Source organism: Artibeus jamaicensis, unplaced genomic scaffold (assembly GCF_021234435.1).
Source record: "Artibeus jamaicensis isolate MK-2021 breed Jamaican fruit bat unplaced genomic scaffold, CSHL_Jam_final contig_327, whole genome shotgun sequence".
Lineage (NCBI taxonomy): Eukaryota > Metazoa > Chordata > Mammalia > Chiroptera > Phyllostomidae > Artibeus > Artibeus jamaicensis.
The window spans coordinates 5,623,413-5,643,002 of NW_026521772.1; the positions used below are offsets into that span (position 1 = coordinate 5,623,413).

The 19,590-nt window shown below is 45.3% G+C and overlaps 1 protein-coding gene across 1 annotated transcript in view; it reads left to right on the forward strand.

Moving 5' to 3' along the window:
• RGSL1 (regulator of G protein signaling like 1) overlaps positions 1 to 19,590 on the forward strand; it is a 65,051-nt gene that overhangs the window by 36,490 nt on the left and 8,971 nt on the right. The window contains exons 9-19 of the mRNA XM_053663713.1: positions 1,432 to 1,494; positions 1,924 to 2,146; positions 3,683 to 3,790; positions 6,688 to 6,796; positions 9,678 to 9,871; positions 11,491 to 11,608; positions 12,024 to 12,138; positions 14,351 to 14,480; positions 16,621 to 16,795; positions 17,818 to 17,956; positions 18,183 to 18,307. Coding sequence (XP_053519688.1) covers positions 1,432 to 1,494; positions 1,924 to 2,146; positions 3,683 to 3,790; positions 6,688 to 6,796; positions 9,678 to 9,871; positions 11,491 to 11,608; positions 12,024 to 12,138; positions 14,351 to 14,480; positions 16,621 to 16,795; positions 17,818 to 17,956; positions 18,183 to 18,307 — 1,499 coding nt within the window. The remainder of the gene's footprint in view (positions 1 to 1,431; positions 1,495 to 1,923; positions 2,147 to 3,682; positions 3,791 to 6,687; positions 6,797 to 9,677; positions 9,872 to 11,490; positions 11,609 to 12,023; positions 12,139 to 14,350; positions 14,481 to 16,620; positions 16,796 to 17,817; positions 17,957 to 18,182; positions 18,308 to 19,590) is intronic.

Below are 19,590 nucleotides of genomic sequence, written 5' to 3' on the forward strand. Positions count from 1 at the left end.
CAGGGCCAGAAGGGTGGGTCACCTTTGTCACTCCTGGGCCTGAAGAGTGGAAGAGAGGGAGTAGTTACCAGAACCAGGAGAGAAAGAGCAAATGGAATGGAATGCCCAGCAGGCGCTGTGATTGTCATGGAGGGTGCAGCCAGTCTGCAGTGACTAGGAGGGATGAGGGGGAATCAACACCCCATGCTCACTGTGCTCCTGCTTTCCCATATCCTGTCAGGACTCCGGGCTAGATGAACCCAACCAGAGGTCAGGGAGCCTGTGGATGTGGTCCGTACAGTTTAATTTCCCAAGGCTCACGCCAGGTGGAGAAGGGTAGAGAGTAGATCTGGGAGGGGAGGGGGAGCAAGTGGATAAAAATAGCAAATTATTTAGTGCATTGTAATGTATTTACCTTGTAAAGCACATTACCTCTTTGAGGCTTTCTCACACCGCTGTGCGGCAGACAGGATAGTGTTGTCACTTGTACAAGGAGGAAAATGAGACTCAGGGTAAGTGGATTAGCCCAAGAGACACAGCAGATTAGTGGAGGAATCAGGGTTAGAACCCAGGAGTTCTTGGATCTCAGTCCAGCACAGTTTCCAGTAGACCATAATTACCCAGGGTTGCCCATCTGGGTGGGGTAGGACCAGGTCCATCCGGTGGATCCACAGTCCAAGCTCTCCTGTGCACAATTCTTCAGCACTGCAAGCCCAGAGGCCCCCTGCCCTTTGTGAAAGAAATGTTCCCTCCTCCCTGCTCCCTAAGGACTCACACCTCTGTGGTGGCATGTGTCACACTGGCGCTCATCATGCTAGAAGGTGAGCTTGAGAGCCAGGCTCGTAGCATATTGACCTGTATGTTCCCAGCAATGGCACAGGGTCCGGCAGGTGGGAGGCACTTAGAAAATATTTGTCAAATACACAGGTGAATGACTGTGGGAGTGTAGCTGTACAAGCCCAGCTAAGCACTAGCTCATAGATTTCCCATGTTATTGTTGCTGGGTTTTCTTTGTTTGCTTATTTCAACGTAAAGAAATCTTCTTCACAAGTGGCTAAAGTCTTCAAGTGGAAAATATTAAAAGCAGACACTCCAAAAGGAGATGATTGGTCTTCAAGACCATTTTGTGAATCAAATGAGCTAGTACTTTGGAAAGATACGAAGATACACCAGGCGTCAAATCATTCCCTGGTAAACAATTTGTTGTGCCTCTTATTAAGTGAATGTTGGTTACTATCCTCCGAGATTCAGAGAGAGGCTGTGTGGGCTGCCATATTTAGGAAGGCAAAGGACTGTCCCCCGATGGGTCATGACTAATGGTTGCTGTTCCACTGTGTCCCCAAGTTGGAGAGTCCAGGTGTGGCAGCCTGTTCTCTCGCACGGACACACCGGTGGGGGTGATGCCGCAAGCTGAGCACCGTCTCCTGACTCTCTGTCATGTTTGGGTTTCAGATGCTCAGCTGCTGCTACAATGAATTCCTGGACGAAGAGGACCGCTGGTTCCTTACTTTCTCAGTAGGAGGGGCTTGGAGTTGGGGAGGCATCAGGAGGTGGAGGGCAGAGGAGAGAGGAACTGCTCTTTTAGAAGCTTTATTTGTGAAAGTTGATGAAAGTCTGTTTTTCCCCCTTGAGGCAGCTGGGGGTTGACATGATCCCTGATGTTCTGAATGAACATAAGCCTCTCAAGGAAAAAGACTCAAGTGCAGAAGCTGACTTCGAAGAAGTCACCTTCACCTAGAATCTCCCCCTTCCAGAAAGTGGGTTTGATGAGAAAAGAGAGGGAGTTGGCGTGCCAGAGATCAGTTTGGTTCTGATCAAACTGAAAACCTTCAGCCTAAGTCCGAGCGACAGGGAGACACAGGAGGACCCGGCTGTTCAAAAAATCTTGCTCCTCGTCTAGTTCCTATAGCAAACGTTGTCTGTCCCTCACCTGCTTTCTCTCAGACTCAGGCCAAGTACATCAGCCCCAAGTGGCATAAAAGAGAATCCATAAGCAAAAAGGAGAACATCCTTCTTTATAAGCGGTTTGAGGAATCCCTGGCGTTAAGCCAGGGCTTGGCTAACATGGAAGAGATGGACTCTCTGCAGTGGCCCAAACTGGCTTCCGAGGACCTGAGGCAAGGCGGGTCTCTCCAGGTGGAGCTGCAGCCTCCAGTGTTTCTGGCAGGTGAGGGCAGTCACCACAGTTTTTTTTTTCTTTTGGCCATTACATGTAGGCAACTGGGAAATATTGATATGTAGCACTTACTGATCATGTGCTGCGTGTCAGCACTGGGCAGGGCAAAGATGACCTCATTTGCTCTGCAAAATAACCTAAGGTGAGTACCGAGTGCCCGAGGCACAGAGGCTAAGCGACCCTCCCCAAGTACAGTCCGACACATGGAGCACCAGGCTCAGCTCTCTAACAGGTCCGGGGTCACGTCTGAGCCTGAACTCTGTAAACTTGAGCAAGGACTTAACTTCTCTTTAAGCCCCAGTTTTCTCATCTGTCAACTGGGAATAATAACAGGTTTGTTGTGAAGATGGTCTTCGGTCACCTGTGAAAGCTGTCATGTCAGCACAAAGTTTGGCAATAGTTCAAGTCCAATAAATGTCAGCCATCATTACTCAAATCAAACAAATGGCTTTAATTTTCTATGCTGAGGCAGTCAGAGTCGTGGGGTATTTCTCAAAGTTTGAGAAATTCAGGATAAATGTAACATTCAACTCTTGAAATCCTTACATTGCACAGCGCACCCCAGGTACAAAACAAGACGCATTGGATACGTGCCCCTTGGAGCCATGCTTGAACATGAGTTATTTAAATCTGCAATGCACAGGCCTCCTGTTTTACCTTAGGGTTTCCCCTTCTGTCCAAATCCTGAACACTCCAGAACCTTTCCCAGAAATCAGGAGAGAAGTGGAAGAAAGGGTAGCTGGTAAATTTCACCACATATACGCAGCGACAGGCATTTTCTTAGTGGCCGTGGAGTGTCGGGAATGGCTGGGGAGAATGGGAACCACCCTCCCTGGACATGCCCCTCCCCCCAGCACACGTGATTACTTCACCCACCACTGCTGTCTGGAACACAACCTGACCCGCTCAGGGCCTCCTGTGCATTATCCTGGGGCCCCGGCTGCCAGGTAGGTAGACGCCTCCACTCGGGCTGCGTCCAGAGCACCAGAACTAGAATGCGCTCAGCTTTCCTGTGGAGAACAGGAGTGCCAGAGAGGTGAAAGGGGCACCCGAGCTTGCTCAGCGTGGGAGAACTAGAGACCTGGATCCCTTGCAAAGACAGCACACTTCTCTTACAACTTCCAGCCAGGACCCCTGGCCCAGAGGTGATAGTGATGATGATGGCATTTGACTTAAGGGCAATTGGCACTTGTGAGCCCCCCTAGGATTCCTTCTGGACTCCACCAGTATAAGTCAGAAAGCACTAGACTACCCTGGAGAGTTCCAGAACACGTGTGTGTCACAAGGCAGAAAATCTCCATGGGTCAGGCATCTCTGAGGACAGAACCCTCCCATCCTGGAAGGGAGGGGAGGCTGTATTTCCTGGCCGAGGGAACTTGTGTTTCCTTGTGCGTGAACATTCCTATAAAGCACTATTGCCGTACTTGAATGAATGACATTTTAAGGCAACACCTTCAACAGCAGCGTATGAATCTTTGAACCCAGAGTGGTCCACTGGACTGTCCCCTGTTTTTCTCTACTTGGTAGACATAGAGAAAATGTCCTTTGAGGAGCTCTGCTACAAGTATCCAAAGGTGGCCATAGAGAAGATCAGCGAGGACTACAAAATATATTGTGAAAAAGCACCTGAGATAGGTAAGTGTGTAAAACTCAGTTAGATTTGAGACAGCCAGATAAAAAAGATTCTCAATAGGCCACAGGCCAAAAGAGGAACCATGCTTTGCTTGAAATGTGGGGTGGTCAGACTTTGTCATCATTATTTTTTCCCCTCCTACAAAACCACAGAAGGGCATCATGAAAATGGGAGGAAATTATAAATGAATGAAGGTGAAAATTGTTTATTCCCACCTCCTTGCCTGGGTGTTACTCTGGGGGGTTAAATGAGGCAGATGTGTCCTCTGCGACGACCCCTGGAGTCAGATGTGTGGAAGGAGGTTGGTTGGGGTGTGTTTAGAGGTGGCTCCTGTAAGGGAACAGGGAAGGCACTGCTGGGCAGGGCTGAATGCTGAACTGCCAGGCAGTGGCCCTGAGCCTCAGCCGATCCCCTAGGAGGCTTGAAAGCCAGGTGACCCTTCAGAGTTGTCCCTCACTGAGTCAAGGGCCCTTTGTACATCCACACTGACTCATACGGCATGTGGCTGCCCCCAGGGAGGATGTAACCTTGGGCCAGGCAATGCCCTTTGTTTCAGAAAAGGACTTGATGTCCTTTGCCGGTTTTAGGAAAATGTCAGTTATTATCTCTTCAAATATTTGTCCTGCTTCATTCTAGTTTCTTCTGATGATGATCTTACTACACATATTTTTGACATTTCAGCCACACGCCCTTGTGTCCCATATGCTTTATTCTGTATTTTCCATATTATTCTCTGTATGTTTCAATCTGGATATTTTCTTTCGCTCTTACCCCTACTTCAACAGTTCTTACTTCAGCTATCTATAATTTGTCATTCTACTCATTTATTAATTCTTAATTTTCTACATTTCAGTCATTAAACTTTTTATTTTTAGAATGTCTGTTTTTTCTTCTTGTAATATTCAGCCTATGTTGACATTTTCTCTTTTAATTAGTTCATCCAAATTAACAATAGTAATTTTAAAGTTTATATTTGGATTTCCCATGTCTATTTCAAATATCATGTTTTCTCCTTGGTTTTGGACATCTTTTTATTTTTATTTTTTATTTTTTAAAGATTTTGTGTATTTACTTTTAGAGAGAGGGGAAAGAGGGAGAAAGAGAAGGAGAGAAACATTAATGTGTGGTTGCCTCTTGTGCACCCCCTACTGGGGACCTGGCCTGCAACCTAGGCATGTGCCCTGACTGGGAATTGAACCACTGACCCTTTGGTTCTCAGGCCAGCGCTCAACCACTGAGCCACAGCAGCTAGAGCTGGTTGTCTTTTTTAAATACCTTATTATTTCTACTTTATTTGCAAACATTGTTGGTACAAATTTGTAGAGATAATTTGAGGCTCTGGGTGATGTTATTTTCCTCTAGAGAGGGTTGCTTTTGGTTTAGACACACACTGAACCAGCACATCCAGATAACCTTAATCCATTTAGGGCTAGAGCTGGTCCAGAGCTAACTTGCATTCCTTTTGATGCATGAGCTAGTTCTGTCTTTCCTTACTTTGGGGGGTCCCAATTAAAAGCCTGGGGTGCTTTTCAGGGCTTCCTCTCCTTTGATGCTTTGTAGGTTTTGCCATCTTCCATCCTGAAAGTCTGCCAAAAAGCTTTGCTATATTTCTCAGTAGCAATTGTCATAATTGCCCAATGCATTGAAAGTAAAAGCAGCAACAAAAGAGGGTTTTTTTTGCCCATTTTCTAAAGGCCCATGGCTTTGTCTTCTGTCCAGTGGTGGCTTTAACACTGCAGATGCTGTAGGGCAGCTGAAGTATTGGGGGCAGCTCGCCCTTCTGGTGTAACCTTCTCTTTGCTTCTCATCTCAGAGTTTTTGTTTGGTTTTGTATTAATTTCTTACAAACTTACTTATGAGTTTAAAAGTGCATTATTTTTTATCCAGCATTTCTAGGTATCTTTTATTGAGAGGTTTCTTGGGTTTCTTTTGACTTTTTTCCCAATACCTGGTCTCCCATAGTCTGGATTTTACTTTTTCACCTACTCAATTGCATATTAAATCCTGCATGTATTTCAGTTGTGTTCAGTCCTTTCGTAAGCTGTCACTGAAAGTAGTACCAACCACACGACAGTGTCCTATAGGGGGGTAGGTTCTGTTTAACAAATGGTGTAAAGGGTTGATGGTAACCAGGCCATGTTCTAATTTCTGGAGGGGGTGAGATAAGTAATATACTATCCCTGCCCTTGAAAAAGCTGATTTTTTTTTCTACAGGACTAACCACCTCCGAGGGCTCTTCAAATACTAAAATTCTTGCAGTCTGTCATTCCTCAATAGTAATGTTTTAACATATGTTTGAAAAGGATGGTTTCTACAAGGCAGTAGGGGACCAGACACCCAGCCCAGGTTGTGTGTGGTGTGACAGGGGCCGCTTGAGAAGCTCGCTGTGGAAGCAGTGTCCTCAGGAAAGGGAATGGTTTCTGTTACAGCAAGAAGGTGGGGACAGGGAGACTCTTAGCGAAGAGGTCCGGTAAGAATCTGTGAGCCTTTGCCAACCACAGGGTTTAGGATGGGGTAGCAGAGGTGCCCGGAAAGACCTTCATGTGGAGTTTGGTCTGGTCAAAATGGCTGATTGGGGGTGCGGTGCATTTGGTGTTCAAATAAGGAGAAGCGTGATGTACTAGGTCTCAGCAGTCTTCTGAGGAAGGTGAGCCCTAGGCCTGATAGCCAACAGACTTAAAGAACATAACTCAGATGAATACTAGCTTCAGGGTAAAATCATCCCTAAGTCTCTCGTGCACAAATGGCCTATGCATCCCTTGCACCGGTGGCCTGAGAGGGCAGCAACGGTGCGGACTTGGCTTTTCCACTCAGTGTCTGGGAAATGTCCTCGCTACTTTGTCCCTCCTTCTTCTCTGCAATGTCTGGGGTGTTGCCAAACTTTGTGACTTTTTATTAGATCTTTCAGTGCACATTTTCAGAAAACCAAGAATGCGTTTACCCACACAAAGGAAAATCTCCTTCTTGAAGAAGACCGGCTTTGTGAGGAAGCCATCGCTAAGACCAAGGTAAGATGTAAGATCCGGCTGCAGCGGCATCACCAGGCACAGTCCTGGAGTTCTGCGGAAACTTATTTTTCTGTGTGTTGGTTTCTAGACTCTTTTCCATATATCCCACCTATAGGCACCAGCATACTTATAAGGTGTTTTTAATCATTTTTTATTTTCTGCCCCTGGCACCATGCAATATATATTATCCAGCAACTTTTTGAACATAAACTATTTTAGGGGACCAGTTTTGATTTGGTCTGGCAAATGTGACTCAGCTCCGTATGGAAAATCTACAGAAGCGAGGTGGTGGGCAGGAGCCAGACCTTCAAACCGAGTTTTCCCATGGGAATCAGGCCTAGAAAATGCGTACAGACCGTTATGGCTGGCTCTTGCTGAAACTCCCTCACCCTGGTCCGAAACAGTAGAAGTGTGTTGCCTATCTTCAAGGTAATTTCCAAAGCCTATGTAAATTTCCCCGAGGACGGAGCTAATCAGCTCACTGCCTTTTCCTTCTGCATTTGTTATTTTCATTTCCTTGATTGTACCTAAAATGTAGACAACAATATTCTATGTAATAGATAATAAATCCTTCTTTGATGTAAAACTAGAGAAAAACAATAAAAGCATATCTAGGCAAGGGGCAGGGTGCTCTCCCCTTGAGAGAGTGGCCACGCCGTCCCCTTTTTCTTCACAGGACGGCTGTAGCCTGTGCCTTTGTTCTCGTTTTCAGTCACAACAGGCAGACTCTGATGGCCAGAGTCTGCCACAAACTATCATGGACACTACTGGCCAGAGTCTGCCACAAACTATCATGGACATCCTTTCATGTCCGTATGTGTAGGTCTCCCTTCTTCCGTAGCATGGATGTAGCATGACTTATTTAAGTACGTTTTTCATGGACATTGACATTATCTTCAGTTTTTCATTGCTATCAATAGTGCTGTAATGAACGTCTGTGTGCATGGATCCTTGAGTATTTGTGTTTTCTGGATTGGGTTCTCCTGTACACAGTCCTCCTAACTGGTTCCTGCTGCGTGTCTCTGCCCCTTTCATCAATCCAAGAGTTGGCCTCCAGTGAGGTTACCCTACTAGGCAAGGACGCTGTGGCCCCTTGTGTCAGAAGTGCCCACTCCCCTTTATTCCACTTGCCTCAGCACAGATGTCCCCTCTCCACAAAGGGCCCTCCAAATGTGTGACTGCCCTCTCCTCTGAAACACTTGATCCGTAAAATACAGCCCCAAGCACTTATCACGGACTGTCTGGTACTGCTCTTTATTTTTTTAGGTATATTTTCTACCTTCTTGACTATAATTTTCTGGTAAGCCATGCCATTCATTCAGTCATTCTTTTTTGTTAATTCAGTAATTATCTCATAATAACTAGCTGTATGGAAAGTTCGCTCATAGAGGATAAAGATGTATTTGCACACACAAATTTGGTAGTCAGAAGTCACTGGCAGAATATCTGCATAAAGTTCCCAGAAGAATGTTTTCAGTGACTATTAACATTCCTAGGGGACAACAAATCCTCTTTTTCTTCTACGAGTAGGCGGTAAAAGACAAATACCATATGATCTCACCTATAAGTGGAGCCTAATCAACAAAACAAACAAGCAAGCAAAATATAACCAGAGACAGTGAAATTAAGAACAAACTGACAGTAACTAGAGAGGAGGTGGGAGGGGATAATGGGGGGAAGGGGGAGAGGGGAGGGGCTTTCAGGAACAACTAGGAGGGACACAGGGACAAAACCAGGGTGGGGTGGGACCAAGAGAGGGAGGTAGGGATAGCTGGGGTAGGGGGGAGTGGTAGGAGGGAAGTGGAGACAACTGTACTTGAACAACAACTAAAAATTAATAAAAAATTAAAATATCTTGGAATTAAAAGAAATAAAAGAATAGTTGAGAGAAGCAATATATATATATATATATATATATATATATATATATATATATATATATACATGTGTATGTGTGTGTGTGCATGTGCGTGTATCTCCTGAATAAAACATTAGCAAACCAAATTCAGCAGCATGCAAATAGGAATATACAGCATGTCCAGGTGGGATTTATCCCAGGATGCAAGGTTGATTTAATACCAAAAACCAATTGATATAATGTACCATATTAATAAATAAGGGGAGACCTCCACATGAGTATCTCAGTACAAATCCAGGTTCCATTTATGATAAAAATGTTTTCAGTACAACTGGAATAGGAGGGAACGGTCTCCATCTGGTAATGAACATCCAATGAACTCATGGCTGACATCGTACTTAATGAATTGGGAATATAAAGGAGGAAGAACAAGATGAACGACTCGCAGGGGTGCGGCGAAGTTTAAAAAACAGCCATGACACAAAGGAGCTCCTGTGAAAGTTTCATAGTTCCACCATTATCGATGATAATTAAATCCACTTCTTCAAATCAATAAAAATTGAAATCAAGGAGGAGGCAGATTACCCGAGGTGGGGGAAATCATAAGGATGGAGGGTGGGGTTACCTATATTTAAGAAATCCTGAAAAAAGAAATCAGCAGAGGAAATTTAGAAGTACTGATCAATAACCGCAGGTTACTCATGCTCCGCCTCACTTGAAGTGACTTCCCATTAGGGGTGGTTTTAAATCCATAATGTAGAAAGAGGGTTTCCTAGAAAAACAATTCTTTGCTTTAAAATACCTCTCCTCCTCTTCCATTGGGGTTGTCAAATGATTGGAACAACCTTAGGATGTGTACGTAAAAGTTTATCTCCAAAGAAACAGGGTAACGAATTCATTCCCCCTGATCCACACCCATGGTGAAAGGCCCCACGGCCTGGGAGAAGGCTCACTCCCTAACTAGAGCAGAATCCAGAGTCACCATCCCATTCTCTCTACCCACGATGCTTTCATGTTTTCCAGAAACCTGACCGAAGTCCTCCTCAACCCACAGCAGCTGGAGTTCTTCGCCGAGTTCCTCAGAGAACGGAAGGCCGAAAGCGCACTGCAGTTCCTGGTAGCTGTCCAGAAGTTGAGTATTGAGGCAGATGAAACGATTTGCAGATCCCTCACTGAAAATATAATGAAGACTTTCTTTTATGGCAAACTCCCTCCTGGTATGCAGCCTTTTTTCTTGATACTGCTTGCTTCTCCCTTTAGTACCTTAGAAGAGTCTGGAAAAGAGCCGTCTTAAGTGAGTCCCCTGAGAGAGCCTAACAAGGGAGCAGCCGCACAGAGACAGAGGGAGACAGAGGGACCGTGAAAGCAGAGAACAATAATAAATCCCAAGTATATTACTAGTAAGAGAAGCCAAGTGCAAGACACTTGCTCTTATATATGAAATACGTACTCTCATTTGATTATATTCAACCCTGAAAATAGGACTCTATTTAATCTCTATAAAGTAGGGATAGATTGCTCTTCTTGACTAATGAGGAAAATGAAACAGAGAGGCTAACTTATCCAACTGGTGGAACTTAAATTCAGACTCAAGTTGTTTGACCTTCAAATCCAGTGGACTGGAGTTAGATCCAAAAGTGAGAGCTTTCTGTATGCAATACAGGGGTGTCCACCACTCATAGGCTATAAAGATAGCCTCACAGCTATAAAGATAGCTGTGCCAGGAAGCAGAACTGACTTTCTGAAAATCCTCAGAAATTTTGTGTCGTTTTCTTGCCTGGGGAGGGAGGGTAAATCTGACCTATGTAAATTCATCTGTCCGGAAGCAGAAATTGCATGTGAAGTACTGACCTCTGAGTCTGGAGACAAATGAAAGGGGGTGACCTTGATCCCACCTTGGAGGTAAACAAATCTCTAGCAAAGTGATAAAGATAAAGCCTCCTATTTTGACACAGATAAGCAGATGGTGTTTGTGAGTGTGTGTGTTGCTTGTGCTTAAACCAAGATAAGGTTATAGACTTTATAAAAATGAAAAAAGAGCCCTGGCTGGTATAGCTCAGTGGATTGAGTGCGGGCCTGCAAACCATATGATCGCAGTTCAATTCCCAGTCAGGGCACATGCCTGGGTTACAGGCCAGTTCCCAGGAGGGGACACAGGAGAGGCAACCATACATTGGTATTTCTCTCCCTCTCTCCTCCCCTTCACCCTAAAGATAAATGAATAATTTTTTAAAAAAAATACAAATTTTAAAAAATAGAAAAAGAGGTAAAATGGGCAAATCTTGTAAAAAATACCAGTCAAGTCTTGGGATCTCAAGTTCTGTGCATTGTTCTGATGAACTGGAAGAGAAAGAAGAGAAAGCAGATACTGTCCTTGGTAAGCTGTCAACTCTTACTGATGAACACCTTAGTCTTTGAACAAAAACCCTCTTACCCTTACAATATGTATGTGTAAGCTTGGAAATCCCATCTGCCCCAGCAGTTAACTTTAATCTTTTATTCTTCTGCTCTCTTCCTAAACCCAAAACTTCAAACTAGCTGCTGAAATGAGTTTTTTAAACATGTATTTCTCTTGCGCACACATCCGACATTTGAGTGGGTGGGACAGTATTTGCTCTGCAAATACACTGGCACATAACATTCCAAAGATGCACTTGAGATTTTCAAACAAACTGTGGAGAGCTCAGAGTCCAACCAGATTGCAAATAAGGACCTATAAGACTCCAAGATGAAAAAAACACCAGCTACCTTGGAAATGGTAGACAAGGAAATGATGGCTTTCCTCTCTGTCTCTCTGTCTCCATCACCCCCTTCGCCTGCCCCCATCATTTTCTAGAAGAAATGCTGCAGTGTGATGCGCCCATAGTCAGAGAAATCGCTCAGATGCGTCGTGTTAGCACAATCCCGTTGTTAGCGCTCCAGGACTATGTCATGAAATCTCTGGAAGAAAAGTGGTGAGTATTGCCTGGTGAAGGCAGTGAGCCTTTCCAGAGCTGCTCATTGGTTCCTCAGAGCCACGTGACTCAAGGAGTCTCATAATCCACTCCCGGAGTTTGTTGTCAGAGCCTCCCTACAAAAGAAGAACCAAGCACATCCTGAACCCTCTTCCTACCCACCTACCTGCCACATACACATTCTCACATACACACACACTGTTGTTTGTTTGCCTGAACAAGGAGCAACATAGTATGATCGGGAAGGACAGGCTGACATTAGCAAAGCATTGAAATGGTAAGAAGAGTATTTTTGAGTATCTCGATGTTACCCAATTTCCACTTTCTCCCAAGGAGAGAGGTAGGTTTGCCTTGACTGTTACTTTGATGTGCCAGACTTTGACCTTCTTTGATATTCTTGGCCTCCATCTGGCAGGTTTAAAGAATACCAAGACCTGTTCCCAGCTTATCCTCAAGAAGTGCAACCCAAAGTACGAACTTTGCATAGGAAGCTCTCAAAGCCGGTAGCAGCTCAACTACACGCATCCCAGGTCAGTGAGGAAGCCAGTGAAGATGAGCCACTGGGGACAAGAAAGTCACTGCCTAGGTGTCACCCACCATAAAACAGAGTTTCACTGTTAGCTATTCCAATCACTAAAACAACTACCCTTTGGGGTAGGTTTTTAAAACCCCATTTGACAAAGGAGAAATCTGAGTCTCAGAGAAGTTGTTACAGTGGGAATTTAAAGGAAGCCCCTCTCTTTTCTCTCTTTGTGACAGACACAAGGACCCATGGTCAAAATGTTAGGGTTTTTTAATTTCATTTTATTTCATTTCTATTTCATTCATTTCTATCCTATTGCATTGCATTGCATTGCATTACATTGCATTGCATTCTATTCTGTTGCTGAAAGCTACTCAAGGTCATGGATTGACCATAAAGCCAAATGGGTATGATAATGCTCTCACTGCACCCAAATTAAATTTATTTGTCCTGTCTCTATGGCATCATGGAATAAGGTGATTCCCCCCTTACCTGGGTGAGCGCCTTCCTGGATGGGGAAGGCAAGGCCCTAACATGTGTCCTGCAGACGAGCAACCCCCAGAGAGAGAACACAAAGGGCGGACGCAGACAGGAAGTATTGCTTCCTTCTTCCAAACTCATCAGTCACCTTTCCTCAAGTCTTTCTCCCACTGAAGGAGATAAAAAGGGAAGAAAGAGAAGACGCATTTGTTATTCGGGAAAGTCTTTGTAGGGTTGGAGAAAAAATACAGATCATGTCAAATAATCTCTTAAATAACCACTTGCTCAATATATTATGGGGTTGGTTTGTATCAGAAAAATTCCAGCCCAGCTCTGACCCCAAAGATCACACACAGGTATGTCTGAGAATAACACCTATGCCTAACTGACCCAACATTCCAGATATAAAAATGGACTTCTCCAGCCTTCCTTCTTTTCATGTCCTCCATGCATGAATCAACCCACCATGTCAAGGTGTCAGGAATGATCAAATAGGACACTGGAAAGAATACTGCACCCAGAACCAGGACACGTGGTTTTAACTTCAGGTCTTTCTGTTCCTCTTAGATAGATAAGAAAAAGGATATGAAGAAACCAACATGTACACATGCCTCCTTTGTGCCAAGCATTGTATTAGGGTTTTCACATATCGTCATCACTAACCCTCACCACAAGCGGGACAGCTCTGGTTTCTGTCTTATACGTGGAGACATGGACACACCAGTTAAATTGATCCAAACTATACAATTAGGGGGAAGCCAGGCTCCATAGGGAAGGTTTCTGATCCTGAGTCCACTGGATTTTGCATTGTCATTGGCTGGCCCCCAGGAGCCATGCTCCCACTGAGGTTCCCTGTCTGCAGAAGGAGACAACTAACCCAGAACAACAGGATGCTTTCTGGCTCCCAACATCAATTTCTCAAGGGGTAAATGAACTGGAGAAGGGTCACTCCATGTCATAAAGAAATGGATGGAGAAACTCATAAAATGAATTTGTATGTGTGCATGTGCTATATGAGTGTGTGTGTCTGATATTTTTCCTTTGTGATTGCTTAGAAATGGTTTGATTCATTTATTTCCTCAACATTTCAAAATCTGCCTGAGCCATTTCTCCCTTGTGAGTCGCGCTTGTCTCCGTGTGTCATTTCTACCTGTTTGTAGCTCTCACACCTCCCCCCCCAGTCACTGCGTCTCAGATTCTCACTGTCAAGAGCTGCGGTAGAAAGAGCCTTGCCTGTGGCCCCAGATACACCTGGATGAAGCTGGCATCTTCCACCCAGCAGCTCTTAATCTGAGGAAGATTATAGCAGTTCTCTGACCCGAGTTTCCTGTGCTTTACATTGGAGCTTAAAATTATTCCTTTTAGCCCTGGCTGGGTGGCTTCATTGGTTGGAGCATTGTCCCATACACCCAAAGGCTCTGGGTTCAATCTCTGGTCAGGGCACGTACCTAGGTTGAGAGTTCAGTCCCCAGTAGGGGCTTGTATAGAAGGCAACCCATCAATGTCTCTCTCACATCAATGTTTCTCTCTCTCTTTCTCTCTCTCCCCACCTCTCCCCCTTCCTATCTCTCTAAAATTAATCGATCTATTTTTGGGTGGGGATTGCAAAAATAATATTCCTTTTAAAGCAGGTATTGTGATGATTGCATGAAATGAATGTCCAGTTCAGGCAAGTAGTTGACTCTCAGTGAACAGCAGCTGTGCTAAACAATATGTCGTGCCCCTCTCTCTTTCTTCAGAAGAAATGCTGGCTAAAAATGGTCAGCTTTATCAAGAGCTTTTGCAAATACCGCAGATTTATAGCTGATATCAGCATACGACCGGAATTTGAAGAATTTCTTTACCTGGAAATACACAATAGCAAGGAAAGTAAGTCATGTCTCTGTTTCCTCCCCTTCCCTGTTGACATTTCAGCAACAGGGCTGGCCCAGATGACAAGCGGCAGGGCTGTGACTCTCATTCATGCCTGCATTAGCCTGGGATCCAGCAAAGAAGCCCAGGCCTGCCTAGAGAGGGTGGACAATGGCCAGTCCAAAGCAATGCGAGACCTCACTTTTTTTAATCCTCATCTGAGGATGCGCTTATTGATTTTAAAGAGAGGGGGAAGGAGGGAGAGAGAGAGAGAGAGAAACATGGATGGGAGGGAGAAACATCAATTGGTTGCCTTTCATACCAGCCCTGACTGGGGACTGAACCCATGACCTTTTGGTTTATGGGATGATGCTCCAACCAACTGAGCTACACCAGCCAGGGCAGATCTTTATGTTGTTTAGTTGTAGGAGAGATTTATTAAATTATCTCACTCGCTCATTCAGCACACGTTTTGAGGATGTGGCAGGCAGTTTGCAGGGTGCTGGTGACACAGTAGTGAACAGGCAGCGTCAGGCCTGCTCTTGAGGCACCTCCGGCTTTGAGGGAAAGGCAGAGAATAAGAGCCATGGCTGTGGGAGCCAGATTTTCTGGGTGTGAGTCTGGCCCTTTCTAACTGGAGGACCTTGGGAAAGTACCTCAGTGCCTTCGTTTCCTCATCCATAGATTGGAAATAATTGTGCTGATCCCATAGAATCATTGTGAAGATTCGGCAAGTTAATATATATAAAAGCCTCTTAGAACTACTCCTGGCAGTAGTAAGTGCTATGAATGGGTTAGCCAGCATTGTTGCTGTTATGGCATCATTGTGATGAGTGATCCCAGTGATAACAGCAGGGAGGGCCTAATTCCTGAAGCCAGCATATGAGTGGGTCTTTCTTAAAAAAATAAAAAGTCCACCCTGATGACCTTAGCCCAATTGAGAGGCCATTGTTAAACATTCAGGTATTTTATAAGCCAGCTGGCAAACCATTTACTAGATTGAAATCAATGGTGGTGGGAGTATTTGCTCTAGAAATGGGCAAATAATACAAATCAGGCCTCCCTTGCCCCTATCAGAAGAGATTTATAAACATATCACTTTGTCTAGATTTCTTGGGTGGGTTTAGCACCCTCTTTCCTAAAATCCCTATCATATCAATTTCCACTGTTATTCAGATGGGTTTTTTTCACCTTCAAACTCAAGTCTCACGGACAAATAGAGACTGTGAGGTAGTTGGAAGGTGCCTTATGCTTTGTAACCCTAGGACTCGTACAGAGTCTAGGACACAGCAGGTGCTCAGTGTTCATAGAATGTTGTCCTTACCCTCCCGCCAAGAAGGACCCCACCCACACCATAGGGAGCACCACGCCCACATCAATTATCCCTGCCCAGGTACCCAGAATAAAGGATTGATGGGAGGAAGAGTAAATTCTAGAACTGGACTATACAGTTTCCTAAACCCAGCCAGGCAGTGAGCTAGTGTGTACTCGTCAGATCCAGCCCCATACTGTTCTCTTCTCAGCCCTGAAGCCCTACGAATGGACTGCTCTGAATATACCTCAGTCAAGAAATTTTCTAAAACAACTGTCTTAGTTTTCTGAGACACAGCCCAAGCCTCCTAGAATCTTCGATGCTCTTCTTTACTCATTCCCATCTCTCTGACTCTAGCTTCCTACCTTCTGTGTCTTAATTAACTCCTTTCCTCTTCGTGTTTTGGTTTTTTCTTTGCACTGCTTTCCCACTTCACTTTTAAACGACTTCCCTGATAAACCTTGAAGAGAGGCATCACTAGAATCATGGACTCTATTTTGAAGGTCGCCTCTGCATGTTAACTCCTGCGGAAACATTAGGGGTTGGTATAACGACCACGTGCTTCCGTCTCTACTAGACAAGCACCAGGAAGATACATTTCAACACACAGCTGGTTTCTCCCCTTGGTGTGGACGGTGTCCTACCATCTGAGCAGCTGGCTTTTCCAGAAATCCTTCAAATCCAAGGAAAAGGTTGAGCCCCTGGGAGGGAATCACCATTTCAGTGGACCCAAAGGTGGGTCTACAGTTTCCTTTTTTCCTTTTAGTTGTGCCCAGATTGATGGCTTCAGGCGTAAGAGTACCCAGGTCAAGCCAGATTGCTAATTGCTCTCTCTTTGCCCCCCAGATCTCTCTCCGCTACCCAAAGACACACCAGGACGCCCACCCCCACATCACCCAAACATCCGGAGTGCGGACGAGAACGGAGACACACCCCTTGTGAAACGCCGCATATTTGGACACAGGATTGTCACTGTCAACTTTGCCATGAATGATTTATATTTCTTTTCTGAAATACAGAAGTAAGTCACCCATCTTGCCGTTGCTCTGCAGCTTTCCACGCTCAGTACCTCCCGGCCAAGGCGGGGGTGGCCTGGAAGTGGCACAGTGGTGTTTGAAAGGTCACCGCACACTGTCACTGCATCAGGCTCCGGCGTTCTGTCCTCTGGGCCCCAGAAGCCTTCTTCATGGTTCTGGAGATTCCAATATCAAAACGCACTTACTCCCACCCAGGACGGGGAACCCTCTTGCTCATTTATTTCTTCATACAGTAGAAATCCTCTTCTGTAGCACCGTTGGACTAATAATCCTTCAGTTAAAGCAAGAAATTACAATAACCAAGTGTGTGTGTGTGTGTGTGTGTGTGTGTGTGCGCATCTGCCATTAAACAGATATTTTTAAGTTAACACACTAATGTACATTCACTCACCTGTCAAACTTTTGATGTAAAGCCAAAGCTATTCTCCTAATTGGGGGTCCACATGTTTTTCTTGAACGTGTTACCCCTATAATGTTATCTTCTAATTTCGGTTTTTCTCTCGTTCATGTGGGGAGAGAACTTAAAGGTCACTGCAAACCAGCTTAATCGTTCTGGATTTTTATACTTGTCTTCACAGTGTTTGAAATTGCCTCACCGCCCCCCCAACTCAGTAACAACAGTTTTTGAAAAAGCAACTCGCCTTTTTGGAAATGTTCCAAAGCATTCCAACGTGTTTTCACAGAACCAACAAATACCTTTATTGTCATGTTTGTATGTTGTTAGTTTTCATAAATTACAAAGTACAGTAACAAGTACAATAGGCAGAAATGTCTGGGAAGAAACATGAAGAACTCCTGGTACATGTCCGGTACATATTATCTGACATGTGGTAGGCACTTGGTCAGTATTTGCCAATAGATGCATTACAATGGAATGAATGAAATCACAGCCAACCCATAATTTGACCCTGTCTTAATCAGGCCAGGAACAGGTCTGGCCTGGCTGTGCCAATTAGTCCCTGCTTTCCCAGCAAAGAGCTGACCTCCTCTTTACTGCCTCTTTCAGATTTAACGATTTGGTGAGTTCGGCTCGTGTGCTGCAAATCAACCGGGCCTACAACGAGAATGATGTGATCCTAATGAAGGCAAAACTTAGCATCATCTTAAACCTCTACCTGCAATCGGATGTCCCTCCAAAGCTGAAGGTAAGGGGGGGACTTCCACTCCTCTCTGGCTTTGTACCAAGGAGCATTTTCCCCACAAGAGCCCTGAAAGCTAATTGTCACGCGCCTCCTAAGTCCCGGGTCATCCGGATATCCTTACCTAAAGCCCCACCAAAAGCTTCTGTGATCTGGGGAGGGGGTGGTCTTAAAGGTTGTGGGGCCCTTTCCTGGAGCCCTTGCCAGTGACTGGCTCCCCCTCTGTGGGCAGGTGAACATCTCAGAGGCCCAGAAGGATTCCATCCTTAGTGCCATTTCAGAGGGCCATCTAGATCGGAACATCTTCCACGGGGCGATCATGTCTCTCTTCCCCATCATTATGTACTTCTGGAAAAGGTAACACTCTCCTCTCCCCTCACCAGGTGCGGAAAACACTTTTTTCCCACCTTCCTGTAGCTCTCTCTTCCAGTCTCCATATTCATGGGAACCACGCTGGCTTATTCTTCTCCTACTCACTGCGCTTCCTCCCTTACAAGCTCACGTGGAACACAGATTCAGAGGACAGAAGACCAAGGAAGACTCGGGATCAGAGTGCCTGCCTCCCACCTCTCCCTGTGTTGGCTTGAAACAAGGATGCTGGTCGGTGTCAGGCACAGGCTCCTCACCCCAGGGTGACGGTGGGCCACAGCTCCTTGGGAGCAGTTCTGTCTTGGCTGACACAGCTCATGTTCTAGGACCCTCATGGGGACAGTTAGCCAGAGGAGTTTTGCCCAGTTAGGCCCACACTCCACAACCCCCAGTTGCTACATATTTCTGTTTTCAAGAGAAGCTAGAAATTCAGATTTTTGTCTTGTCTCCAAATGTTAAAGTAGCAAAAGCAACAAGCAACTCAAACCTACAACACGGTAAGGAAATTGCAAAGGCCAAAACCAAAACTGAAGCAAAGAAAACGCCTGCAGGGCACGTTCCTAACCTGTCCCATCAAGGTGTGGGCTGAGAGACTCACCTGCGTTCTCCCAGTTGGTCACTGACACCAGTGGTCTGCTGTGGCTCCGGCTCGCACCTTCCACATGAATGGCAGTGTCTTGGGTGACACTGTCCAGTGACCACAGGACAACTGGCTGAAAGGGTCCCAGGCCAGGCGAGTTGGGATGTTTAGATTCTTACTGCGATTCCAGTTCTGAGGGGGCTTTTTCTCCCACAAATAATAATAATAAGTTAACTTTCTTAATCTAGAAGTGTAAAAGTGCCAACCACCAACCTTTATTGTTTTAACTCCCTAAGATAAATTATTTAATACAGGATTGAAAGAAATTAAACAAAAATCTAAGTTTAAGGTAACCAGTTGAGTCTTTTAAACACCGATTGTTACCTAGCACTTAATTCTGGACTTGATTCTACTTCTACTAACCACGACTAAACAGCGATTCGTCCTGAAACTTTGCAGAGGACCAGAAGCCGCTGGGAAAGATACGCTCCCCCTGGCTGGAGTCAGCCAGGACTCATCCCTGTCTAGGGAGGCTTCTGGGAGGCTCTGGATGCTAATCCTCATGCAACTGGTTCTCAGATGCTCAGGCTGCACCTGGTTGGGCTGGCTGGAGACCTCCTAGTCTGGGCTCAAGGGAGCACACCAGGGGGCATGCGGCAGATTCTTTATAGTCCCCAATCGCTGGTGGCCC